Raw genomic sequence first — 27,919 nt, 5'->3', positions numbered from 1 at the left:
CAGCCGTCCCCAATGTGGGTATATATCCAAAGGAAATGATACCAGGATCTCAAAAAGGCATTTGCACTTCTGTGTTCATTGCAGCATTATTTATAATAGCCAAGATATGTAAACAACCCAAATGTCCACCAACAGATAAATGGATAAAGAAAATGTAGTACATACATACAGTGGCTTATCATTCATCTTTTTTAAAAAAAGAGAAAGAAGTCTTAAAATTCATGACAACATGGATGAAACTAGAGGACGTTACACTAAGTGAAACAACCACAAACAGAAGGACAAATACTGCATGATTTTATTCTGGATAAGAGGTGTCTAAAATGGTCATAACCACATACAAGGAGAATTGAATAGTGTTTGTTGGGGGCAGAAGGACGAAGAAATGCAGAATTGGTTTTTCAATGGGTAGAACTTTCTGTTACATAAGATGACTAAGTTCTAAAGATCTGCTGTACAATATAATACCTACAGTTAATAATATGGCATTGTGCACTCTAAAATATGTGAAGAGGATAGATTCCATGTAAAGTATTCTTATCAAAAAAGGAAAAAACACAAAAGAACACATGGAAATTCTTGGATATTATGGATATATTTAATATCTTGCTTGTGGTGATAGTATCATGGGTGTATGCATAAGTCTAAATTCATCAAGATGTCTACGTTAAATGTGTGCAATTTTTATCAATTATACTTCTGTAAAGCTAAAAACAAATGGAGTTTAAGCAAAGTGGAAGTTTGGGGGGAAATATAAAAATTCAATTTTTTGTAGGTTAAGATTGAAGTGCTCATAGAGCATCAAGGGGAGAGGTCTACTGTGAAGATGAAAATAAAAATTGAGAACTTGTAAAAGATTTAGACTTCAGATAGATATGTGGAGGTAGGCAGTATTTCTGAGAGGATTAAAATAATGGATTTAGATGTTATCAGAGATAACAGGAAATGAACAGTCCAAAGTTAGAATTCTAGACAATGCTATACATGGAGCTGACTGAAAAATCAATGGCTTTTCCCTTATTTCTGAGGTGGGGGAAATGAGAAGAAACTCTAAAATTAGATAGCCTGAGATCTTAGGCTCAATATTGACCAATTCTGGGACTTTGGCAAGTTATCAAATTCCACATTTTCAATATTTAAGATGGTAATAAGATTCCTTTGTGGAGTAATCATAAGAGTAGCATAAGTTCATGGATGTAAAATTTGTTGAAAAAATTCAAAATACTAAGTAGGAGGAAGACAGCCTTAAACAGTAAGGCTTTAACCAGGCTCTGGCTTTCCCATACCTGTGTGAGTAACTTAAGGAGCTCCAGGTATGGGTTAGCTCCCAGGCAAAAACAAACTATTGTAGCAAATGAGATAGAAAGTTCATTTTAGGTTCAGATCAGGTCAAAAAGACAATGTACACATGAAAATAAATCAGAGGAGAAGAGGAGACAAAATAACGTGAACCCTTGTTCAGGAAGATGTAAAAATCTGCGTTCGACAATGAAAGTCCAGTTTAGTGAAAGTAAGCAGAGGAGTGAGAGGCTTGAGTTTTAGTCAATATTGACCTGGGAGAGCAGGGTATTACTTAAAGCAGAGTTTTAGTTAAAAAACAAACAAAACACATATTAGTTGTTTCACAACTGGAAACAGAAAGCTCAATTAAAAGTTTAAAAATAATGTTTCTTCAGGGTCACCTGGGAAGAGCAAATAGAAAGAACCTGCTACCAGGTCATTGGGATCCCCTTTCTGAGTGCAACCACATAACCCCACTTCATTTGTATTAGGTACTGAACAATTATTTAGTAGGTCTTTTTAATAGAAAAATTCATGGTGGGAGAAAAAAAAGAAGCCTGGGTCAATATTCCCATATTAAAATCAGTGTATCTACTTGATAAAATTATGTAAAAATCCTCAGCTTTACCACTATACAGAGAAGGAAATTTTCTTTTTGAAAAGGAGTCTTCCCAGAGCTCCCATCATGTCTCTGTTCCTCAGGCTGTAGATGAAGGGATTCAGCATGGGGGTGACCACAGTGTACATCACGGCCATGACAGTCTCCTTAACAGCAGAATTATTAGCTGAAGGGCACAAGTAGAGACCGATAACTGTCCCATAGAAGAGAGACAGCACGGAGAGGTGGGAGCCACAGGTGGAGAAGGCCTTGCGGATGCCCCTGGCAGAAGGGACCCTGAGGATGGAGGACACAATCCATGCATAAGACACGAGGATGAGTAGGAATGGGATGACGAGAATGAGCCCTCCCATGATAAATATCACCAACTCATTGACTCGAGTGCCAGAGCAGGCCAGCTTCAGCAGAGCAGACATGTCACAGAAAAAGTGGGGGATTATGTTGTCAGCACAGAAACACAATCTGGCCATGAGGAGAGTGTGTAACATAGCATGGAACATGGTCAGCACCCAGGACAGCACAACCAGGGAGAGACAGAGCTTGGAGCTCATGATAATGGTGTAGTGGAGGGGGAAGCAGATGGCCACATAGCGGTCATAGGCCATGGCCACTAGGAGGAAACTCTCCAGGTCTGCAAAAAACAGAAAGAAGTACATTTGGGTCAGGCAGCCGGCATAGGGGATGGATGAGTCTTGGCTCTGCATGGTTTGCAACAATTTCGGAATGGTCACAGAAGAGAAGCAGATATCAGAGAAAGACAAATTGCTGAGAAAAAAATACATGGGTGTGTGCAGGTGGGAGTCCAGGCAAATCAGGAAAATTATGAGGAGATTCCCCAGTACGGTGATAAGATACATGGCCAGGAACAGGACATAAAATGGATTTTGTTGCTCTGGCTCAATTGGCAGGCCCAGAAGGAGGAAGACAATAGTTTGATTTCTTCTTGTCATGGTCTGTGTCCTTTAGGAGGAAATAAGGGTGTCCATTAAAAAACTGAATAAAAATGAAAATATTTCTAAGATACATGGTCTGTAAGTTGTTCTGCAATGATTGATTTCATCCTTGTTATCCACAACACTCTATAACCACAAATATAACAAATCACTTAACCTAATCATTTTCTGGCTCAATTTTTTTTCTAGTTAATTAGCATTTAATAATATTGACTCTTCCATACCTTCTGAAACATTCTGATCCCTTCTGTGCAATCATCCTGTTTCTTAGCTCTTCATTCTCAATAACTGTGATTGGTGTCTTCCATAACAGAATTTTATATATTGGTGTTTTCTTGGGCTTTTTTTCCTAAATCCTATTCTCTTATAATGCTACATAGACAGCCCTAAAAGAGTTGCTTACTCCCATGGCATAAATTACCATCTAAACCTCATGGATAGACCTCTATCACCGTCAGAACTGTATTCCCAACTGTGTAGTGATTATCTCATCATATAATATCACAAGCATTTTCAGCTCCACAGACCGCAAATAAAGCTCATGATCTCACCCTGCCCCTCTCCTAATCTGTGCCTCCAAGTCTCTCATATCTCAGTAAAAGAAATCCAGGCTCAAGTCATACACCTGAGAGTTTTCTTTTACTCCCTCCTTTCTGTCATTATCAACATCCAGTCTATGAAGTCCTATATATTCTGACACGATAAATCTCTTTCTCATTTATCCACTCCTTATCTCAACCATCACTATCCTGGCTGGGCTGACATCATGTCTTGTCTGCACTATTGAAACAGCCTCTTCACTCATCTCCTTGTGTCCATGCTTGAATACTCTCCTTTAATATCCTTCGTTCACACTGCAGTATTCTAAGATGAAAATCTGATCATCATTCTCCCTAAAGTCTTCATAGATTCTCACTGCTCTTAAGATAAAGGCAAAATTCCTTTCAAGGACACAAAGTTGCTTCCTGACCTGACCCTGGCTTACCTCCACAGCTTCATCTGGCCCCATAGTGACATACACTCACCTCTCCAGAAATGCTGGACTTGAAAGTCACAATTTCTTGCCTCCAGACTTTTCCACTTGCTGACCCCCATGCCTAGCATCTTCCTCCCTCTGCCTCTTCACCTGGGTTTGCCCTACTTATCCTTCAGGCATATTAAACATCACTTACTCAGCTACACCTCTCCTGTACCCTCCAGACCAAGTGATCCTGCTATGTTTCCACAGGATCCTGCTATGTTTCCACAGGATCCTTTTCCCTAATACTGCCCAAGGTATTGTGTATAGCTGTCCTCCCTAATGGACTGTAAACTTCATGCAGGAAAGGCCGTGTCTGCCTTCATGACTACAGAAGTGCCAGCACCTGGAACGGTGCCTGGATGTAGCCAGTGTTTCGTAAATATTTATTGGCTGTTCTTCAGGCTGAGACATGCATTCCTTCAACTTTACAGACAGCAAACTCCTATTAGAATATCTACTCCTACTAAATACTCTCAGAACAAGAACTTACTAGTTTTTGACATTTTATTATAGAATTCCCTGACATAATCTCTAACTCATGGAAAATTTGGACTACTTCAAGCACACTGCTCTTTAACCGAAACAGACAACCCAGTATACACATCCACACCATCACTTTTTCCTTGTGTTGTATCCATAGGATTCAGTGGTATTGCCATAAAAAAAAATCTCATGTATGGACAGGTTTAGTAATTTGTGGAGGAAAGGAAAAAATAAAGGTAATTTCTACCCTTGAGACCTCATTCCAGTGCTTCTCCAGACACCCACACCTCAGAGAGTCCCTCAGAGCTAAGAAAGCTCAGTAGGAGCATTAAGGAATATTAAAAGTTCCCTCCCTAAAGAAGCATAACTAAGTCCAATGGCTAGAATTTTCACCCTGCTGATGCTGTTTGAGCCACATTAAAATTTTTTATACGTGGACATATGTGCTGGTGTTGCAGCAAATAATGATATCAAGTGAAGTTTCATACACCTCATTTATCAGAAGTTTTCTCCTCTGGAAAATGAGCGGGCACCATCCCTGGTGTGAACGTCTCATTAGGAAGCACAGACCAGAGAGCTAGCAGACACTGCCACGGATCAGGCGTAGGAGCTTCAGCTGCTCCATTAACAATGCCTCTCATCTTGTTCACATGGCCAATCAATGGTTCTCAGTCTGGGAGGCCCAAGAGGCAGTGCTTCTAAAAATCTACATATGAACTGCCTAGGGGTCCTGTGAAATGCTAATTTTGATATTGTAGATTTGCAGTGGTGCCTAAAATTCTACATTTTTTTAGGCACTAAATTTGATATTTTCTGATGCCAAGTCTGCTGGTCTATGGACCACTTTAAGTAGTAAGGACACACATTTTTAAAATACTGATTACTGTACCAGTAAATGTAATCAGATTCCTGAGGGGAGAGGACTATCCAGAGTATTTTAAAGCTCCTAATGCAATTCAAATATATATTCCAGGGTTAAGAACCTGTGTATTAAATGCTTGCCTCAGAGATCCGTTAAAATGATACAATCTTGTGAGATGCATTATGTAGTAATATTTACGAATGCTATAATTAATAAAAAGACTCAATGTAACTATGAACATCAATCAAAATAGTTCTAGAATGTGGGGAAGTCTTGGGAGCCAGGGAGGTAAAGAAAAGGAGGGTTATCATACCCGAAGCACCATCCTACAGAACATCATACAACCTGGGAAAGCAAGACCCTCAGGTTGGAAGGACCCTAAAAGACCAGCTCATTCACCCTCTACCCAACTTACTTAGTGTGTCTGAGCACTCCAGGAGACTAACCTAAGGTCCTGTTTACCTTTATTTACAAAGATATGTAAAGTGACAGCCTCTGTAGTTGTCACTTGTGTCTGCAGCATCCCTTATCACATCTCCCGTTCTACACATCCCTGGGACTAAGGGGCTCTGGATCCCAAAGGAGTCTAGATCCTAAAGGAACTCATTAAAGACACAGAAATTACCCAGGACCCCTTAGGACAAATGCTCTCAGAGTTTTGGAGCAGTGATTGACTACATCACCCATCATACCTGATCATGCTTTGGTGGGGGGGGGGGGGTGGGTAGGGGGGGCGGTGAGGATAGACAGAAGCTCATATATGGATGGTCAATCATTGCCTGTTTAGGGAATGGACAGTAGTCCTGTGGGGCTGGAGCCTACATTTTGGGAGGTGAAGGAGGATGGTTGGAGAAGTCATAGAAACGAAGAGGGACCACACTGTGAATATCCTAAAACATCTTACAGTGTTAAGAGACTTTATCTTGTAGGCAACAAGATGTCATCAGTTGTCTTTGAGCAAAATGTCATGAAAGACATATTTTGGAAAGATTCCCAGGGTGGCATGATCTCTCACTACAACCTAGTTCCTCATAAACATACTCGAGGGGCGCCTGGGTGGCGCAGTCGGTTAAGCGTCCGACTTCAGCCAGGTCACGATCTCGCGGTCCGTGAGTTCGAGCCCCGCGTCAGGCTCTGGGCTGATGGCTCAGAGCCTGGAGCCTGTTTCCGATTCTGTGTCTCCCTCTCTCTCTGCCCCTCCCCCGTTCATGCTCTGTCTCTCTTTGTCCCAAAAATAAATAAACGTTGAAAAAAAAAAATTAAAAAAAAAAAAAAAAAAAAAACATACTCGAAGGGAGAGATAAACCTGCAGCTAATAAAAATTAGAGCTCTATGACCCAACCATATGCAGATACAGAGAAAGTACTAGAGTAAAAGAGACCTCTCCCAGAGTATGTTCAAGTCAGCTTTGCACAAAGATAGAAACCTAGATTTTTCATTCCTCTGAGGTATGTCTAGCTTCTCACCTCCGTAGGAAACTTTAATAGCACCCCACCACCACTATCACCTCTATCATTCTCCATATGTGTCAGATTATCTAGTTTCCAGCTCTTTCTTACACTGCATTGATCACAAAGCCACAGCTAGTATTTATAACTCCTTCTTCTATACCTCCTCTATATGTATGACTTCAGCTGGATGGTTTCTTTATATTCAACCTTCATTCCTTGGGAGTCTGAATCCTCAGTGTTATTGCCTTTATTGGGTTGCTGTAGTTTTCCATTATATTTTACTAAGTGGTACTCCAAAGAATCTCCTGGGTATCAGACAGTGCTTCCTCAATGTGTAGAGAAATTCATTTTTCTACTGTTAATTTGGATTGAATTACTCCAGACAGTATGGTAACTCCTTTGTTTGCCTGTTGGTTCAGTAACATAAAGAACTTAAAATGGCCAAGTGGCAGTCTCAGCTTCTAGTAGAATAAAACCATTAAAGCACTCCTTGGGAACTGCACCAGACACTTCTTGTGCACCACTTCAGATTCTCTTCAGACGGTCTTTTATTCCAGTTACAGCTGCAGTAACCAGTTCTGCAGACTCCAACCAGCTCTATGGAGACACAATCTAACTGCATTACCTCAGGCCTGCTCCACCTGCTTATTGCATCCTGTCATAGGGTTTTCCTGCTTCCATGGAGTAGAATACCATGGGAAGCCAGTTTAATATTCATCTGTACACAACCCGAAAGTGTAAGGAAGTTTAGGATCCATGGGCCAACCCTTAAAAAACAAGTGGTCACAGGGCACCTGGGTGGCTCAGTTGGTTGAGCATCCAACTTTGGCTCAGGTCATGATCTTGCAGTTCATGGGTTCGAGCCCCACATCAGGCTCGCTGCTGCCAGCTGTCAGATCCCCTGTCCCCCTCTCTCTATCCCTCCCCAACTTGCACTTTCCCAAAAAATAAATATAAAAAAAAAAAAGTAGTGGGAGCTGATGAATATATGCTTCCCCGGTTTTCATTAAGGTGGATGATCCTATGATGCATTTCATCAAGTCTTATTCACCCCAGTAGTGGCCAACTTAAATAAGCCACCCCGGTTACTGGTTTTCCCTTCTTTGCTTCTGTCTCTTCCCCTGTGAGGTAACAGTCCCAAATAAACTACTAGTGAATAATAAGACTTCATCTCAGTGTCTGCATTTGGGGCAAACCAGACTACAACAGAACATAAGATCTCTAAATTAGCAGCCCAAAATTGTGGGGGTGGGAAGCAAAAATTTTGTGAGTACATTATTCGGTCTAATAATAACAAAAGTCAGTCCTGCTACCACCCTTTGATTCCTGGACCCATGAATCAAAGCTATGGAAGAAACAGCACCACATATAGGTTCCTGGTTCAAAGTATATACCATATTTTAAAGGAGCGTACACGAATCTTTCTGGATGTGATCTCCCAACTGGCATCACAACTGAATCTTTGGTATAAAGCAGTAACTACAAAGCTAGAAAGGAACTTGCTGTCATCTTCTGTATCCTCCTTTCATGCACCTTCTGAGGGATTCCTCCACCCTGATTATTTTTAAAGCTGGAGATTATCACTCCCCTCCACTTGTTTGCTTCATAGACAGGTAAACAATAGAGATCCAAAAAATGAGGGCAGGGAGAGGATGTAGAAAGGAAAGACCAGAGTGCAAATGTATTTTAGAAGGACAGATATAAGAAGTAAAGAGAGAATTAAATGCAAATTATATATATATATACACGTATATATGTATAATACATATATATATATACACATATATATATATGTGTAATACATGCTTACTAAATACTTTAAAGTAATAAAATGAACTTCATAGACTAACAGCTCCAGTATAATGCCTGGTAACAGTACTGATAGTGGGCACCCTTGTCTTATTCCTGACTTTAGAGGGAATGTCTCTTTATTTCCCCATTAGGCTTGATGTTGGCTTTTGTGCTGACTCAAATGCATTATTACTTCATGTTAAATAAGTATCTATTCCTATTATATTGAACATTTTTATCCAAAATGGTTAATTTTAGCAAGTGCACCACTGTCATAAAAAAAAACTCTTCCCACATTTAAAAGGACTGAAATATTTTAATTCAACAAATGAAATACAGAAAAACAGTAGCTATAAAACCATGGAGATGATAACTTAATAACAAAAATGCTTTAAATTATACTATTTAAACTTCCTTCATCACTATTTAAATTTCACTCATTATATTAGTATAATACCTCATCTCAGCATCTGCAATTTTAACAAATGCTTGGAAAGTTTTTTGTTCAGAAACAGATGCTGGTCTGACAGAAACACATTTGAAAATATTCTTTTTCTGGTCATAATTTCCAACACACCTATGAACTCGGCCTCTAATCAGTCTTGGAAGTTCACGATCCTGTTTTTAAAAAAATAAATATCAATAGTTATTTTTTTACTTCATCTGAATTTCAATTTTTTGAAACTAAAAATATAATCAACTAAATATCAATAACCTCAAAATGCTGTAATTCCCTCAGCTGACTTAGAGCCCCACGGCTGACAAGACCATAATAGCTGGGCATATAGGGGTGCCCTGTCACAGAGGAAAGACTTCACTTGCGTAGGGCTCCTTACAAGCTGGTGAGCTATTGCTTCTTAAAAGACTGAATAATTCCCACTGTAATGGCACATGAATTATTCACTTCTATTAGACTGCTAGAGTTCCACTTTTAGTAGATGGTAGACCAGGTAGTTTAGGCCAAGTCTCTAGCTAAGAACAACTAGAATCGCTGGATGAAATATTTATATCTTCTTGTAGACATTAGAGAGATACCAACGCAGTGGGGGAATACAGAGACACCCATTTGGGAGAAGACAGGGGTCCAGAATGCGGCCTGACATTTAGGGATGTTTCTCACTGAGGTTCTGTATCAAGTATAGTCAAGGCAGTTAAGAGTCTAAAAAACTGAGCAGAGTTTTTGACAGGCTCCCAGGACCGGGAGATAAAAAACAGAGTCAGAGGTCCACAAGGAAAAGAGATTCTGGTCACTACCTCCACCATCACCCCCAGCTTAGAGTTAGGACCCAAAAGGACCCATGCCTTAATGGGACTAGTAAAACAGGAAAAAAAAAACAGTAACAGGAAAAACACAGCCAGCATCAATTCCTTTTAACCATGAATAAAATTATTCTGGAATTGCTTTCACCAAATGGTCATAAAAAGCACTAGCTATAAGGGGTAATATTGATAACTGCTAAAAAGACTATATTAAAATGAAGAATTTCTGTTCCTCAAAAGCTACCGTTAAGAAAAAGCAAACTATAGAGTATGAGAAAATATTTGCAAGACAAATAATGGACAAAAAACTTGTACCCAGAATAGTTACAAAAACAAAAACAAAAAAACAAAACCAAAACCAACTCCTCTAAATAAATAAGGACAAAACAATAACTCAATAGAAAAAAAGAACAAGAGGCCTGAACAGACTTTAAAGAAGGTATCTAAGTGGCCAGTGAACATATATAAGGTGTTCAACCTCATTAGTCACCAGGGAATGTAAAGAAGTAACACAGCACTAAACACCCACTAGAATAGCTGAAACAAAAAAGACTGACAGTACTAAGTGTTGATAAGAATACAGAAAAACTGGGGCGCCTGGGTGGCGCAGTCGGTTAAGTGTCCGACTTCAGCCAGGTCACGATCTCGCGGTCCGTGAGTTCAAGCCCCGCGTCAGGCTCTGGGCTGATGGCTCAGAGCCTGGAGCCTGTTTCCGATTCTGTGTCTCCCTCTCTCTCTGCCCCTCCCCCGTTCATGCTCTGTCTCTCTCTGTCCCAAAAATAAATAAACGTTGAAAAAAAAAAAAAAAAGAATACAGAAAAACTAAAACTCACCTACACTGACTGTGAGTGTGTAAACTGGTACAACCCTTTGGAAAATTCTTTGGTGAATAACTACTATATTGGAATATACAGATACACAATGATACAGTGATTTTACTTCTAGGTAGATACTCAGCAGAAATGCGTGCATATGCATGGAAAACATACAGAAGAATATTCCCAGCGCATTATTCCTAACAGCAAAAAATCTGGAAACAACTCGGATGCCACCAACAGTAGGAGAGAAAATTAAATTGTTTTACAACAGAATACTGTACATAGAAATATAAATAAATGGGCTATAGCTACATGCAACAACACAGATGAATTTTACAAACATTGTGTTGAGGGACAGACATAAAAGATGTACCATATAATATTACTTATATAAAGTTCAAAACTAAGCAGAATTAATTTGTGATATTAAAAGTCAGGATAGTAGTTACTTTTAGGTAGAGACAGGAGATAGTGTGAGGAGACACAAGGATACATAGGGTGACAATAATATTCTATTTCTTAACCTTGGTAATGTTCACTTTGTGACACTTCACAGATACTTCATAGAACTGCACAATTATGATTTTTACACTTTTAGGTATATATTATACTTCAATAAAAAATTTTAAGCTTATCAGACTAGAGAAAACTAAGTATTAAAAATATTACAGAAATTAATAACATAATTACTATTTCTTGATCATCTACTCTATGCTATACATTCATGTTTTATCATCTTATCTCCAAAATAACCTTTCAAAGTAGGAATTAGTCTCCCCATTTCACAGATTAAAAAAACTCGTAAAGTTGAAGTAGCTTTACTCAAGGTCATAAAACTAGTAAATGGTGGGAGTAAAAACTGGAATCCAAGTCTGATTTTGGAATCAAGGACAAGTTCAGAATTAATACCCAACTCTTCTATAATGTATGTAAGTTAAAAGTCTGCAACCTCCTTTGTGATCTCCACCCTCCTTTGTCACCCTCAGCCTTCTTTGTCACAAAGAGTCTTTTCTATATCCCAGCCCACTCTTTGCCTTCCTTCAATTTTAAAGCCACTATCCTCACCCCCATCACTTACTGACTCCAGGCTCTGGTAATTATAAACTACTTGCAGTTAGTTTCCTCTACAATCCACGCTCTCTCTTAGCATATGCTGCCCTCCCATCTTAGAATGCACTCCTCACGCTTCTCCCCTCCCCCAACACACTCTGGCTTTACTAGTCTTTAAATATGTAAGATAAGATAGGTTACTGCATTCTTCAAAAATCTTTCTGATCTGCCCCATCCTTCCTACCTACTTCTATAGCACACTGCACATTCCGCTATCATACCATTTATCATGCCACGGTTTAACATTTATGTAAGTCTCTCTACCTGAGATTGTAATAAACTCTTTGAAAGAAAGCTATTTAGCACTTATATTCCATTTTGTATCCTTTGTATCTAGCACAGCACCTGGCAGGTGCAGGTAGGTTCTCTAGATTAGCTAAACAAATAAACTTTAATGTCAGAACTGAAACCAAACAAAATGCTGAAAGTACTACTAAATTGTTAACAGAATTTCTACTGCAATGGAATTACAGCCTACATTTGTATGTTTTGTTGGCACAGGCTTTGCAAAGAATATTTAAACAAATACTCACGATTTCGTAAAATACACAAGGCAGAGTATTTTTCCCATCTCTCAAAAGGAAAGTCTTTGAATAATATGGACCAGGTGTAACAGCTGAATCAAGAACAGCTAAGCAACATTAAAATGGGGGAGGGGGGAGAAACAGTCGGTAAATGTAAATAAAACTTAACAGTGAGAAGTGACATTTAAATACTAATCCTACACCAAGCTCTCCTACTTTTATTTATACAATAATACAATAATAAAGACAACACTTTAAGAGGGAATGACATTTCTGAAACTGCTTTATAACAAGGAAAGCAAAATTTTTGGCCTTGTCTAACTCAGGAACAGGTTATGTGCCATTGACAATATTTGGCCATTTGATGCTTTTTTCTTACAGTGTGTTCTATAGAGTGGTTAAATCCTCAGACCATTCTATATTATAATAATAAAATACAAAAATATAATGAATAAGCATCATGGTTTAATGAAGGAAAAAACACTGAATTAGAATCAGAAATCATTTATTTGCATTCCAGTTCAACTTAACTAAATTGAGCAAATTGTTTAACCTCTTTCAAATCTGTTTCATATATAAAATGCAAATAATATTTCATGTTTATTTCAATAAATTATCAAATGAGAGCATTATTCATTCTTTAATAACCACCTGTTGAGTACTGACAGTGAACATTTGTTATTTTGAGGTCAGTCTCCATTCCCCCAAATAATACCCAGATTTTCCTTTAGGAAACCTCTGCTATGTCATTCTTAGCCATATGATTTGGATAGGATCTGACCGACCCACAGATCCAGGAGACTAATTTAACCCATCAGCATATCCCATTCCCAGCTACAGAGTTCAAGATTGGCTAGTCATTTGCTAGTTTCTGGAAAACACAAGGAGAAGGAACTATCAACAAATGTGACAGTGTGGTATAAGCATGTGTGGTACAGAAAATTTTGATAGTCATCTTAATACCAAAAGGAAAGAGTCAGAAGTGCTGGAGAGACCACATTTGGAGCTTGAGGATGAAGCCAACACTGTGATAGGACAGAAAGATGGCTAAAATCAAAAACATAATTCTAGATGAATATGAGTATGTGTATTTTAAAACACATAGAGCAAAAAATATAAATTGTGAAATCAGATGTGCATATAAAAGCATGGACAGGAAAGATACCACAGGGATTATCTCTGGAGAAGAAACAAGGATGGGGGCTTCAAATAGATCTATAACATAGGTATGTGGATATTTATATTCTCTATTTTTCTATATATTTAGAACATTAAATAATTTAAACAGTATTAAATATTTATTTTATTTGAATTAAAAGAAATATGTTTTGAGTCTCTATTTCTTGTTTATCTCTTCATTCTAGGTAAAATCAAATTCTGGAAACATTCTAAAAACTTTTAAGTAATAAGCTAAGAAACAGATTAATCATAGGGTGTTTTCTCCTATCACTAAAGGATTCTTCATATTATGTTCTTTTAGAGTATTTAAAATATGATTTAACTATATACAAAATTACTACTGGATTTAGTATAATATAGTACAAAGAACACCAGATTGAGAATAAAGGAGATTTGGTTGTTAGATCCATTTCTGCAGCTAACTTGCTTTGTTATAGTCAAATGTACTCTAATGAATTGCCCCATTTCTTCACCTACCTCAAGGATTAACTTAGAGCCCTTGTAACAATCTTTCCAGTTTTAACATTATAAATCAGAAGAATATTACCATAAATAACCAAATACATCTTAAGTCACCCAAATCAATGACAAATTCAGGAATTGAAGAAAATCCTAATAAAACATAATCTCCTTTTGCAAATTTTATTTTTCTTTAAGGTTCCGTAGGTATTCCTATTGACATTCAAAACTATCGTCCAAATAGTATTACTGAGGTTTTTTGAAGTACCATACCTACCCAATATTTCAAAAAGAAGTACAGTTTTCTGTGCATGTTCACACCAGTACTTCATGCTTTCAATAACTGCAGATATAATTCTTAAAGAATTATCTTTTTCCTTAAGCTTTAACTGATACAATGAGTCTTCCTTTTGAAAAAATAAAAACACAGCATTAGAAAATCCTTTCATTTTTTTTTCATCATACTCTTTCACTTTCCATGTTAAAGATTCTAGGTCCCCAGGCATAAAATGTGTAATATATGCAACAAAACCCACTACTGATACTTTTAGTACAGTTATTCCCCTAAATTAAAGACATCATTAGCACTTTATAGCAGGAGAAACTAGGATTACTTAGAGACCATTAATCAAGAAGAGAATTATTTATATTAACATTCATCACTCATTTATTCACTATTTTTAAAGCAAAGAATTATTCATGTGGACATTCATTCGTTTACTTGTTTTTAAAGAATCGTGTGCCAATCCTGTGATAAACACAGGTGAGTAAAACACAATTCCTTTCCCTAACGTGTTAATACTCTAAGAGGGGAGCCAGACACATTCACTCATTCATTACAAAAGTACCCATTGGCAGTTACTATGCACCAAATATTGTTAATGAGGAAACAACACTGAACAAAACAGACAAGATATCTCCCCTCACAGATTCTGCCATCTAATGGACGATCCAGAAAATAAATAAATAAATACATAATTGAATGTCAGGAATTGATATATCCTATGCATTTTTTAAAAACAGGGTAAAAGGATAAAGACAGACAGGAATTAATAAATACGTTCATGAAATCAGGACTGAGGAACACTAAAGTATAAAGGCCCTGAGATGGGAATTGTGTTTGGCATTTTAAAAAATCAACTAAGGGGGCGCCTGGGTGGTGCAGTCGGTTAAGCGTCCGACTTCAGCCAGGTCACGATCTCGCGGTCCGTGAGTTCGAGCCCCGCGTCGGGCTCTGGGCTGATGGCTCAGAGCCTGGAGCCTGTTTCCGATTCTGTGTCTCCCTCTCTCTCTGCCCCTCCCCCGTTCATGCTCTGTCTCTCTCTGTCCCAAAAATAAATAAACGTTGAAAAAAAAATCAACTAAGAATACAGTGTGTTAAGTTATTAATTTGGGGGGGAGGGTACTTTCCTTTGTGAGGGTGGGGATACATCAAAGAACAACTGATGGGACTTTTTTTCCAACTACAATTACCTTCTTTCTCCTCCTCTTCGTAACCAAAATACCAATGCCTCCCATTGAGAGCTACTGCCATAATGAACAACTGTTACTAAGGTAAACTATGTCATATCATTCTTGTATACAAGGAAACATAAGGTTGAAAGCCACTGCAATATATGCTATATTAGTCAGATTTCTAGCAAAAAAAAAAAAAACCTTTCTGTTGAAAAGACCTCTTATGAGTGTATGTACAGAACAAGCACAGGGTACTTAAGCCCTCAAAGACTAACAACAATAAGAAACTACTGTCACTCCTAGGCTGAAAGGACAAAGGGATGAAGTAAAATTACCACACCTGTGAAAGCTGGACTCATGGAGGGGCTGTATCATTTAGGATCAGCTACTGACTATGACACAACATTTAAATAGGGAGAAAATGGGAGACCCCAAACTTTCTCCCCACCCTCTAATTTCCTGCCAGTGACCCCAACTGGCTGATCCCTAACAGGAGCTAGACTAGGGACCTCAGGATGCTGTACTGTGTAGGACAATTCAGCCTTCCAAAACACAGACAAGAGTAGAGTGTAAAGAATCTACTGAGCCAGGGCACAAGGGAAGGAAGGTAGTGAACAACCAGCACATAGAATATATTAAAGATATTTACAAAGAACAATTAGAGCAAAGAGTGGTGATAGGAGGAAATAAGGCTGAGGTACAGATATAGAGAAAAATATACAGAGTGCATATCATGGTCAGAGAATTGTGAAGGGTCTGAAATGGCTAGTGTATCGGAGAATTAGTAGATTATGGAATACAAAACTGGAAAGGTACAATAAATTCTGACTTGCAGTCCAAATCTATCCTGCTATTTTTGTAAATTTTCATTGGAACACAGCCAAGCCTATTCATTTATGTATTGTCTATGGCTGCTTGCAAGCTACAAAGGCAGAGTTGAGTGGTATAGCTAAGAGACTATATGACCCATAAAGTAAAAAATATTTACTATCTGGCCCTTTAAAGAAGAACTTTGAGAATTTCTATAAGTAATGGATAAACTCATCATCCCAACAATCAATAAACAGTGAAATTCAGAACCCGGTAAGATACTCTAAAGCAACCATGAACAGGAGCAGCCATTCACAACCTCTAAGAAAATATTTTGGAAATGAACATTCATCCACTCCAATGGAACTAGATATTTGTGTTAACCAAGAAATGCATGCCATGGGATTGATTTTAAATGCTCTTATCGCTGTAAACTTCTAAATATTTATCTCATTTTTTAAATGTAAATACAAAAATGTAAATAATTCATATTTAAAAGTTTACCTTGAGAGTGCTTTCTTCTGGAATATAATCCAACATTTTCTTCTTAAATTGGTTTTGTTGAAAATTAGACTGAAATGCCTGTAATGCATTGTTTTTGTCTAGACCTCTCGTGGAGCCAGGTATTTTTGATGAATGTGATTGTCTGAGTACTTCAGTTTCTCTTTGATGAGATGAGTTAGGAGGTTCAGATATTTTCAACTGTTTCTGTTGTTGAGCTCCCCAACTCCTTGGACAAGAATTTATTCCATCATTTGCCACTAAGTTTGTCCTTTCACATTGAGGCCTCAAATCATTTCTATCCCAAGTTTTCCAGCTAGTATTTTTGTTGTCATCTCTGTAGCTGTAATAGTTTAAAATTAATATTAGTTTTTATTTCTATATACTTTTCCTTTTAAAAAATTAATAGTGAAAAATTGTGGTTTATAAAGTACCTTGTAACTACTGACTAGTTGGAAATTCCAAATACATTATCATAACAACTCTACAATATATTATACCTCTCTTTTTAGGTGAGGAAACTGAGGGACAAAACAACTTGCGTGAAGTTATATAGCAAGTTACTATCAATCTGGAACCCAGAGAATCCTACTCTCCCCACGCAGATTCCAATGCTATAAAGTATATTTTTAAACCATATAAGCCTTCATATGACAGTGGTTGTCTCTGAGTGTAAGATTTTAAGGACATTTTCTTGCTTCTTTATACATTTATTTTTAAATTTTCTACAAAGTAAAATTTTTACAAGTTAAACTATGGCTTATAGATGATTCTAAATAATGAGAATAAATATAGGCAGTATAGGTAACTATTTAATTAGAAATTTTGTACTTTTATTACATAGCTTAAAAGCCCAACTTATGAATCTGTTGCAGGATTTTATTATATTAATCTAAGGGAGCTGGATTAATTTAATCTATGAGGAGATCAGAACTGATGAGAACATAATGTTAATGAGGCCAAAATCAAAAGTATAATTTCTGAGCATACTAGTTAAGAGTTCCACAAGGAGAAACTAGTCCAGGTCACAAATTCTCATTTCTGAATAATTTTTCTGAAAATATCACCAGGATCACAAGGGGGCAAATAACACAACTCATCCCTCGTTAGAGAAAATAATCCAAGAAAAGGTCCTGGTTTCCTAGAGACCAGGCACAAGTCCAGACTGTATGGGGCCTGAAGCTTGTATGATGTGAAGAGGTTTCTCAAGTAAATTAGGTGCAAAAGTAGGTATGAAAATAATGAGAAAAGAAATCACAAATAATTACAAAATTTTAAAAGGTGATAAATATCGCAAACATCACAATATCCAGGAAAAAATGTTACTGGCATTTTTATTAATTAATTGTCTGATACACCTCTATAAAACTTTTCCTACATCGATCACCTCCTCATATGACAGCAATTTTATTTCCAATAGTGAGAACAGAAACATAATTTTGTCTTTCCATGACTATGGGATAACTTGTATTACTCAGTTTAGAAAAGTTTCTTTCAGCTTCCCAACTCCTTACTGGTAAACAACACATCTGCAACCTACTCCAATGCTTTTGTCTAGGAAGTGCTCCTGGCCTGGGGACAAGCCCTGGAAAAACTACAGTCCTAGGTGAGCCCACACAGTTGGTTATTATTAAGTATAAAAATTTTCTAAATGTAATTTTGTCTAGGCAAGGACAAAGAGATGAAGGAGGAGGGAAAGAAGGGGAGGAGGAGAAGGGAAGGAGAAAAAGAAAGAGAAATCTTAAGTAAACTCACCTCCAACCACTCTTGCTTCTTTCAGTATTTGATTGAATAGACTTAGACATAGAATCTTGACTTCTCAGGGGAGGAGAAACTGAATGTGGCATTTGCCTTTAAAGGAAACATGTCTTATAAATATTAGTAGTTTGTTTCCAAATTGAGAAATATAAAATGTACACAGAAAAATGACATCAGTCAATAATAGACACACACAGTCACTGGTGTCCATTTTTCCACATACCCTGTGTTCAGTGTTTTCATTAAAGGAGGCAACTCTGGATTCACAGCTTCCCAGGCCCAATCTCAAAAGATATAAATAACATAGATAAAAGATAGGAAACATTTTTAAAAAATAATTATTTCATACTTATTTAATTCGTGGGAAACTAAAAGCCTGAATAAGCAGTGGAATTGAAGAAATGTATATGTTCTTTAATAGCATTATTGTGGAATTTGTCACAGCCTGCCTTATTAATTTTTATAGATGTCTTTCTTCTCCACTGTATTTTAAACAAGGATAATAGTTTAATCTGTATCTTTTCCACAATCAATCCTAGTATATATAGTACCTTGTATTTTGTAATATGAATTCAGCATAATCAATGTTTCTTAAACTTTTTTGACCCCAACCCACAGCAAAAAATGCATTATAGCCCAGGGGCACCTGGGTGGCTCAGTAGGTTAACCGCCAAACTCTTGATTTCAGCTCAGGTCATGATCTCATGGTTCGTTAGTTTGAGCCCCGCATCAGGCTCTGGGCTGACAGTGTGGAGCCTGCTTGGGGTTCTCTCTCCCGCTCTCTCTGCCCCTCCCCTGCTTGTGCGTGCTCTCTATCTCTCTCAAAATAAATAAATAACTTGAAATAAAACTACATCATAGCCCAGAACATATATATATCTATATATATATACACACACACAAACATACACACACACACACATATACACATACACATGGTATGCATGTGTGTGCATGAGAGAAAGCAGAGAGAACATGAAACTGCACCATCAACTTGTATCCTTACTATCTGTGATGCACTCTCATATTTTCTATTCTACTTTATTCTCTTCTATTTCCTTCTTTAAAGATTAACTTTTTCCCAATCGGACTAATGGATCAAGACACAAATTTGAAAATCACTGATCTAGTCCTATCTTTTACCCAGTATAAGAATCTTATAGATCTCTGACAGATTGTAATCCTGGTCAGAGTTTGGACAGTTCAGTACTTCAGGAGGATGAACATTTCCCTATGGAGTAGCTCCAAATGCTGTTATTTTTCAAGGCCAACATTCATGCTATTTATAAAAATATTTTAAACATCAGAGAAATTTTTTAGATGGCAGAGGATGACCAGATAAATGCCCATTTATGTATATCCATGTGAATTTTTATCTTTTATCCATAAAAATGAGAGTAATATAAAATTCCTATTTTAAATTCCTCAAACATGAAAGAAAATAATTACAGCTTAGAAGCAGACTAAGTCAGGTCTATGGTAGCACATTGGATGAAATTAACAAATATATATATTTTATATTTATATGTGGCTATATATATAAAGAGATTTTAAAATTCCAGTTGCAAAAGAGCCTATTAAAGATTTTTAAAGTATCCTCAAAATTATATAAATGTATATAACCAGCATATACCAAGTATATTTCAGAATACCTGCCTATCCATGCCTTCTTCTTAAGAGAAATAAAAAGTCAGCAAACATTAAGACCTCTCTGCACCCACCACCACAGCTAATTGTTACAGAGATGAGAGGCCTAATCATAAAGCTAAACCACAATTTTAATGACCTCACTGAAAAAGATGTGCTGAACCAAAGGCTCTCTGTCTCTAGAATTTAATCAAAAGATACAGAAGACAGTCAACAGTAGACTCTGAAAACTAGAACTAAAAAGGCTATGTTAACTCCCAGCAAGGGCAATTCAGTTCATGGGCTAGTTGAAGCTATAAGGAAGCCAACTGGATGAGAGAAATGAAGCATCAAATGAAGAAAGGCAAAAATGCTAAGAGAAGAGAAAAAAGCCAAGCAACAGAAATGTTAGGCTTCTACCCTGCTACCCCCATTTTTCCTGTGTTCACATGCATACTTATCCCTATTCCTGACGCAACTTGAGTTTCTCCATTCTTTATCATCACATGCCTAAGTCACAATATCCATGTATCTTGAAAAAGAAAAACACAAATCTTTACAATGTGGGTTACAACTTCATTAGAACAAAGGCTCCAGATCTAAGATACTCCATTTAAATGCTAAGCCATCCTTGTAGACAAGGAAACTCAAACTACTGTACTGGAATGTTCAGAAAGAGCCAAGTAATCCCTGTATTTGGATGGTGGAAAGAAGAAAAAGTAAACTTTCATTTCCATTAAAATAAAATAAAAATGGTAATTTTCTATAATCTTCATTCTTATTTTCACCTTATTTTCTTACCTGTTGGTAAAGGAGGGAAGTCATAACTGTCAGACGCAGTACTGATACTTGGATCATTTGTAAGTGGATTAGAGGTTAATGGCTGTCTATTCCTCTTTTTCTGATTGAACAATGGTACAGGCAAACAGCCTAAATTAAATATATCAATAAATTAGTACATAATAGGCAAATAGTCGATCTAGTTATAGAGTAACTGTATAATAAACAACTTGAATTTGTCTACTTCTGTATGTTAATTTTATATTTATTATATATTTCTACATCTTTGGATTGATTTTTACGTTCTTTTTAAGATCCCAAATAGCCTCATTTGTCTCTACAAAAACTCCTTTCTTGTTCTACATTAACACTGACTTAATTCCTCTTGTTTGGAAGTAATTCCCATCTCCTTCCTTACCCCCTGACCCTTTCTAAATCCACTTTTTGTTTTCCTTATTTCCCTCCTGTGCTTGCTTATTACCATGTCAACTGGAGGGGATCCTTTAAATGCAACAGAGGTGAGGGAGAACCAAACTTTGATCCCTGCTTTCCAAAACCCTAACCACTCTTTAGACTATGATAGCACACTCTTTAGGGCCACAATTCTCATTCGACTAAGATTTACACAGACTTGTGCTTAACATGCCAGCTCCTAGACCCCACTGTCATAGATTTTATTTCAGCAGATTTAGTTTGGAATCCAAAACTCTACAATTTTAACAAGCACTCCAGTTGTCTCTAATGCATATTGTCTGTGGGTCACTTTTAGAATGCCTTAAAGTGATAATATCCAGTCCACATGAGAATAAATAAATACTACCTCCAAGCTATCCAGATGGGAGGCCTGGGATCTCAAGTCAAGCCAAGAGTTAGAATTTATAAACACTAAAACTAGAAGGGATCTCAGAGCAAAAAAGGGATCCAAAAAGCTTGCACGGTGCCACAACGGAACCTAAGGTTCCCAAATCTCAATTCAGGTATCTTGCCACTAGACCATACTCTAGCTGGCCCATCAACATGTACTATGGGAGAATATAGTCTCTGTGATAACTATCTGATGAAAAGCTGGGAAAATTATGTGAGCTCTGAAATCAGACTGCGTGGGTTTGAATCACAACTTCAAAATATAAACTTGGGCAATTTCCTTAAACTCGTTGTGCTAATATGACATACATAGAGAGGCAGGATAATATAGTGATTAAGAGCACGGATGCTAGAGCTTAGCATCTAGAGCTAGATTCAAATGCCGGTTCTGCCACTTGATAAGTTACTGATTTAACCCTTCTGTGCCTTAGTTTCTCATCTGGAAAACAGGGATGTTAATAATAATGCCTATCCCAGAGGGCCAGTGTAAAAATTAAATAAAATAATACATATAATGGCCAGAATACAGTACATCCAATAGCTATTACTATCTTCACTATGCATTATCACCATTTCCCTGGTTCTCTTCATTTTTACCATCTGTCCTTTTACTAACTAATAAATTGGGAAAGAAGAAATGGTAAGGGAAGTTGTTACGGAGACAGAAGTGCTTCTGGAAATATTTTAAATAAGTAGGTCACAAATACAAATAGAAATAAGCCTATTTTTTTGTTTTCAGTTTAAAAGTGCAGAACAACTCAAACACATAAGGTTTGTAGAAAGAACACTAGAGTAAATCCAGGAAAGTTTCATTTTACTCCCACTTCTGTCACTATTTTGCCTTGAGTAAGTTATCTTACTTCTTTGCACCTAAAAGAGGTTAGACTATATGTTCAGTCTTCCTTAAAGTTCCTTCCAAAATGTTCCCTCTATAAACTACACAAGATTTACATGGAATATAAAAATACAGAAAATTTAAAAATAAAAGTTGTTCAATACCTGCTGTACTTCGAGTTGAATTTTCATTTAGGTTTCTCTTCATTTCCTTCAATATTAAAATCTGTAACTTTGTCTTTAGCACTCCAAATTTACAAATGAAGTTGTCTGACTAAACCTTCCAAGAAATATGCAATTCACATTATATCAACAAAAAAATCAAATTCTCAGCCTATTAATTACTGAAATTTTGATTTAACACTATGGCTTCAAAATAAGGTAAACACTTTACAGAACCCTGCTTCCCGAATAAGCATTTACAACATGATCCATTTTTCCAATTCTGTTCAAAATTGGTTAGGACTGAGGTGGCTATAACCTTGCTGCCTAAACATACATTTTTTTTTCCCACACAGTCCACATAACATGTTTCACCACCAAAAACCCACAATGAAGATTCTGAACCAGATTTATAAAAGAGGGAAATGGCTACACCACTGGCAAACTGATATGCTCGCAAGGCCAGGGAGGAAACCTACACAAGTGAACTAACCACGTGAGAACACGCTCCAACTCACTTTAAAACACTGTGCAGATCACTTGCTTTGGCCATTAACTGGAGATCCCTGTATTACAGAATATCAAAGACTAAGGCCTCAATATCCAGATTAATTGCAATAATAAATTTCTACTCAATCTATATAATTTCAACAAGTGAAACAAGGTTTTTCTTTGTTTTTTCTTCTACAACAAATTTGTTGCAATTTTTTTCCATGTTTAGCCTCCTCCTAATATATTTCAATCCCAATTTAATGCAACAAACACCTATTACATGAAAAGGCAAAATACAAACCTAAATAAGGTAATCTCTGCTCCTAAATTCATTATCCAGTGAGGAAACAACTAAGTAACACCGCAAATCATACTGAGGTAAACACTAATTTCCAAATATCACTTAAAGAAATAAAAATGGGGAAACATAAGGGCAGGGACTGCCTCTGCTTTGTTTCCAAATCTTGGGCTTGAAGCCGGATATCGCGGGCCCTTTAGAAAATATTCTTGATGTCATTCTAGGAAGCAAAACTGAGGTTACACGACGTTTTCTCCGCACAGAAATACCAACGCAACTCACACCATGAACCTAGAGCGGGGCTTACAAGGGTCATTACGTTTCTGAGTGCCATGCAAACAAAATCAACAAAAATGAGACATCCTCCCCCAGACCGGAGGGCCGGGGACCCTGAGGTGCCCCCACCCCAGCTTCTAACCGGACTCTAACGGCAGTTAGGTGGTTGGCAGAGTCGACGTGCAAAAAGTTTGTTCAGTCAACACACACACACACACACACACACAGCCCCCAAAGGCCACTAGCTCAAATGGAGGCAAGGAGGGCCTATTTTGGCCACTCCTGGGCGGTCCAGTCAGGCCTACATTCTCTTTCCAACCACCTCTCCTGACCCAGGGACTGGGGCAGTTTGGTAACTAGAGACAATACACTCTTTCCCTTCTTGGCCCTCGGGCCAACACGACACGCAACTTTAACCCTCAGGCTCCCAACCCTCCAACAACTGTCACCCGTTCGCTTCGCTCCGTCGTCGTCGTCGACGTCGCCAACACAGCCCAGTCAGCTACCGCCGACTTCCCGGCCTCTGAAGAAGCGCGAGAAGTCGAGCTTTGCGCAAGCGCACCTGCACCCGCGCCGCCCACTGCGCAGGCGCAGGAGCCACATGCCTCTGGGGCTCGGGTGCTGTGGCGTAATCCTTTCAGAGGACGGTGAGAGAAAGATGTTCACGCGCCAGTCCTTCCTGCTCGCAGCTGTGAGGTACGAGGCGCCGGATGGCTCTAGGGACGAGCCGTTCTATTATTCACCGCTGAGATGTACCCACGACTGGTGGCCCAACACTCCTCTTTACCCTTTCCCCAGCGCACACATTTTTTTAGGTTCTAAAACCTGAAACGTTTTTAAGACATTGGAGGTTCGCCTAGAAGAGAATAACAAGGCCTCGGGCCTGAAAAGCAGGTCATAAGGTTTGTTGGACTTTGCTTCGTGTGGGCTGGGAATTAGTCATCTGGCGGCTGGCTGGCTGGAGCGCTGAGGCCCCTGTTACTAGGAGGGCCCTGCAACTCTAAGAGCAGGGACTGCACTGTGCGAGAGCTCAGTGGAGGGAAAGGGCGTTCAAGGCCCGGGAGAGGAAATGGAATGCCGCAATGACCCGGAACTCTGGCGCTGGCCAGACACCTCTGATCTTGGCCCTCTGATCTTGGGCAAGTTATTTACCCCCTCTACACCTACACTTCTCTTCTCAGTAAAGCAGGTATAACTATTTACTCAGTTCCCCTAAAACTATTAAAAGAGAAAAATGAACAGCCCTGGGGCACAGTAAATGCTCGGTAAATGTTAGCCCGTAATTAATAACAGTAGCTACCATTTACTGAGTCCTTACTATAGGCCAGGAATAGTAATTCTAGCTCTGTCTGAAGTCAAAGGCCATGTTATGTTGTTACTATATCTTCTGGCCATTTGAAGCCTGGGAGAGGTGAACAGAAATGTGCGGAGGGTCTACAGATGGAGGGAAGGTTGTTACTACAGGCCTAGGACTATGAGACCATGAAACATATTAGTACGGTTGACCCTTGAACGGCACAGTTTTCAACTGTGCAGGTCCACTTATAGCTGGATTTTTTAGAGTGCTGTACTGTACATGTATTTTCTCTATGATTTTCTTAGTAACATTTTCTTTTCTGGAGGTTACTTTATTGTAAGGATATGATATTTAATACATATGTAAAATATGTGTTAATTGACTAGCAGTAAGGCTTCTAGTTAACAGCAGCCTATTAGTAATTTAAGTTTTAGGGAGTAAAAAGTTATAAGGGATTTTCAGCTGCTTGGGGGTCAGCGCTCCTAACCCCTGCATTGTTCCAGGGTAATCTCTAGTTTCTTATAAGATTAGGTCAAAAGAAGGAGAATGAGTATGAATGCCAAACTCAGGAATAAGTTTGAAGTAATTGTGTCTTCATTTAATTTGGAAAAGAGAAGACTTCACAGCATAAGATGTCTGAAAAGACTTGTTAGTTGTCATGGTTCCAAAGAGAAGACTTTTATTTTTTATTTTATTATTATTATTATTATTACTATTACTATTAGAGTAAGAGAGAGAGTGCCAAAAAGTGGAGAGGGGCAGAGGGAGAGAGAATCCTAAGCAGGCTCCGGCTCAGTGTGGAGCCGGATGTGGGGCTCCATCCCACTACCCTGGAATCATGACCTGAGCTGAAATCAAGAATCAGATGCTCAATCAACTGAGCCACCCAGGTGCCCCCCTCAAAGAGGAGACTATTAGAAAATGAATAAAAGCTTTAGGGAAGCAGATTTTGACCTAACATATACATATGTGCATACATACGTGCATGCATACATACATACACACATACATACACACATATATAACACCCACCATGTGCCCCCCAAATGGATTTCTCATTTAAAGAAAATATTTTAAGCCCACTATGGACAACATGCTGTGCTAAATCTGCCAGAACTGCAGAATGAGCAATGTGGAATCTTTTACTAGTTGTGTATAAACTTATCTATTTTATCCCTATCTTGTTTTGGTTACATTTATTTATTTCCATCTGGAAAGTTGGTCCGGATGGGTGACAGCAAGAGGTCCATGGGGGAAGGAAAAAATTTAAATAGAGTAGTTTGATTACATGACTGCTGGACAACCACATTATGTATGAGATACCTTATTTGTAATATTGAGAGAAGATCTTCCTTATCCCTCAGCCATACTATTTTGGAAACAACATCTTAAATGCATCTGCCACAAAATTTCTTGCGTGGATCTATTGGACATCCAAGACTATGAAAAATTTATTCTCCCTTTGTTTTATACTACATTATTTTACTAATAATCAGGCACCACTATCCCTACAAAACATTTATAGTGCTGGAAATTACTAGGTTTATTCTTTTAAATACTTCAAAACATTAAATACTCAACATAATAATAAGACAGTGATGAGGGAGCATGGGACAAGCTGACAGCAATCCCCACCACCCGCCCCTCCACCCCCCAGGTGGAATATGTGTGATATTCCTTGTTCACTTCTGGCTACCCAAGAACAAAGGAAGGGGGTTTAAGTGCTTGCCATGGTGATGTGAGAAACTAAGACAAATGAAAAATTAAATTCCCTTACTGCCTACAGTCCATTGGCAAGTCCTTGAAACCAGCAGAGTAACCTCCCTCTAGGATCTCAGCTGCCTGAATGATGACACTTTGCTGGGGGCAAAAGGGAATCTTGGCTTAACATTATCCCAACCTTGAGGATCCTGTAAGTCTACTTTCGCATATAAAAATTCCTTTGGAAACTTCTTTCTCTCAACTCCCCCAAGATATGCTGGCAATCATACTCCAAGCTTATGGCCCCCTGATAGAATCTGAAGGGTCTCATGACTGAGGTTTTACTAAATGGTAATAAATGGCATTTCCCTAGCAACAGCTAGCCCCTCAAGGTCCTGGAAACTTTGCTTCCAAAATTCCTTAGAGACTTACTCTAACCCTGACCCCCTGCCAACCTGAAGGTATATAATGAGTTACCTGTCACTACCCCAAGTGCAGCTAACTCTTTCCCCCCACAGGTCCTGTCCCCGTGCTTTAATAAAATCACGTTTTTGCACCAAAGGCGTCTTCAAGAATTCTTTCTTGGCCATCAGCTCTGCCCCCCCCCCCACCCTGTCACCCCAAAACTTCATCAATAGTGATAACTAGAAATGGTTCTACTTTATACACCATCAGTTCTCTGAACTCTCAAAAAAGAATTAGACTAGTGAAAATTTGTAGTTTTTGTAGGGCTCAAAAGTTTAGTGTGCTTTGGGAAACAGGGAGTTAAAAATCTTTCGGAAGTTAACTTGGTATAAGAGTATGAAAAGCCTCTGTTGCTCTAGTTCTAAGGAAATGCTCTCTTTTGTTTCTAATAAAGCTTTGCGCAGAAGACAAACTCTGTACACAATAAACAAGGTAAGTATAGGACAGAATTACTGCAATTCACTAGCTCGCAAAAAAAGTTATTCATTTTGACATGTAAGGGAAACTTTATTTCTGAATGTTAAATGTGCTTCAAAGTGCTGATCTGTTAAAATTCCATAAAACAAGCCTCGAAATGCAAGTCATTTGTGCCAGCTACGAGTAAATAACCAAAGCAGCATTTCCAGAGAGACTAGGGCAAAGGACAGAACTAACCACAAATCAGAAAAGAAATAAAACCTAATCAAGTGTTAATAATCCACCATAGTTAGAGTTTTTAAGACCAAAGTAAATAATACAACCATAATTTGTTTACATTTGCTTTTGTTTTGAGCATCTCTACATTAGTGT

At 38.1% G+C, this 27,919-nt stretch overlaps 2 protein-coding genes across 4 annotated transcripts in view; both read right to left on the bottom strand.

Moving 5' to 3' along the window:
* Nucleotides 1-25,322, bottom strand: part of SPATA22 (spermatogenesis associated 22) — a 60,909-nt gene extending 35,587 nt beyond the window's left edge. The window contains exons 1-9 of one of the 3 annotated variants that reach the window (XM_045487719.1): nt 24,117-25,312; nt 22,605-22,713; nt 20,763-20,891; nt 18,559-18,619; nt 18,333-18,428; nt 16,581-16,920; nt 14,089-14,218; nt 12,183-12,280; nt 8,758-9,079 (exon numbers count right to left, since the gene is read on the bottom strand). In XM_045487719.1, coding sequence (XP_045343675.1) covers nt 8,888-9,079; nt 12,183-12,280; nt 14,089-14,218; nt 16,581-16,920; nt 18,333-18,428; nt 18,559-18,619; nt 20,763-20,891; nt 22,605-22,647 — 1,089 coding nt within the window. In that variant the 5' untranslated portion in view covers nt 22,648-22,713; nt 24,117-25,312 and the 3' untranslated portion in view covers nt 8,758-8,887. Of the gene's footprint in view, nt 1-8,757; nt 9,080-12,182; nt 12,281-14,088; nt 14,219-16,580; nt 16,921-18,332; nt 18,429-18,558; nt 18,620-20,762; nt 20,892-22,604; nt 22,720-24,116 lie in introns of those variants that run through there. The other 2 variants (XM_045487718.1, XM_045487720.1) reach the window with 2 other exon arrangements.
* LOC123603176 (olfactory receptor-like protein DTMT) lies at nt 248-3,790 on the bottom strand. Its single transcript, XM_045487726.1, has one exon. The coding sequence runs from the start codon at nt 2,848-2,850 to the stop codon at nt 1,912-1,914; it is 939 nt and encodes a 312-aa protein (XP_045343682.1). The 5' UTR covers nt 2,851-3,790; the 3' UTR covers nt 248-1,911.
* Nucleotides 25,323-27,919: the final 2,597 nt, after the last annotated feature.

Source organism: Leopardus geoffroyi, chromosome E1 (genome assembly GCF_018350155.1).
Source record: "Leopardus geoffroyi isolate Oge1 chromosome E1, O.geoffroyi_Oge1_pat1.0, whole genome shotgun sequence".
NCBI classification, from domain to species: Eukaryota; Metazoa; Chordata; class Mammalia; order Carnivora; family Felidae; genus Leopardus; species Leopardus geoffroyi.
This window is presented reverse-complemented; position numbering and strand designations above follow the sequence as displayed.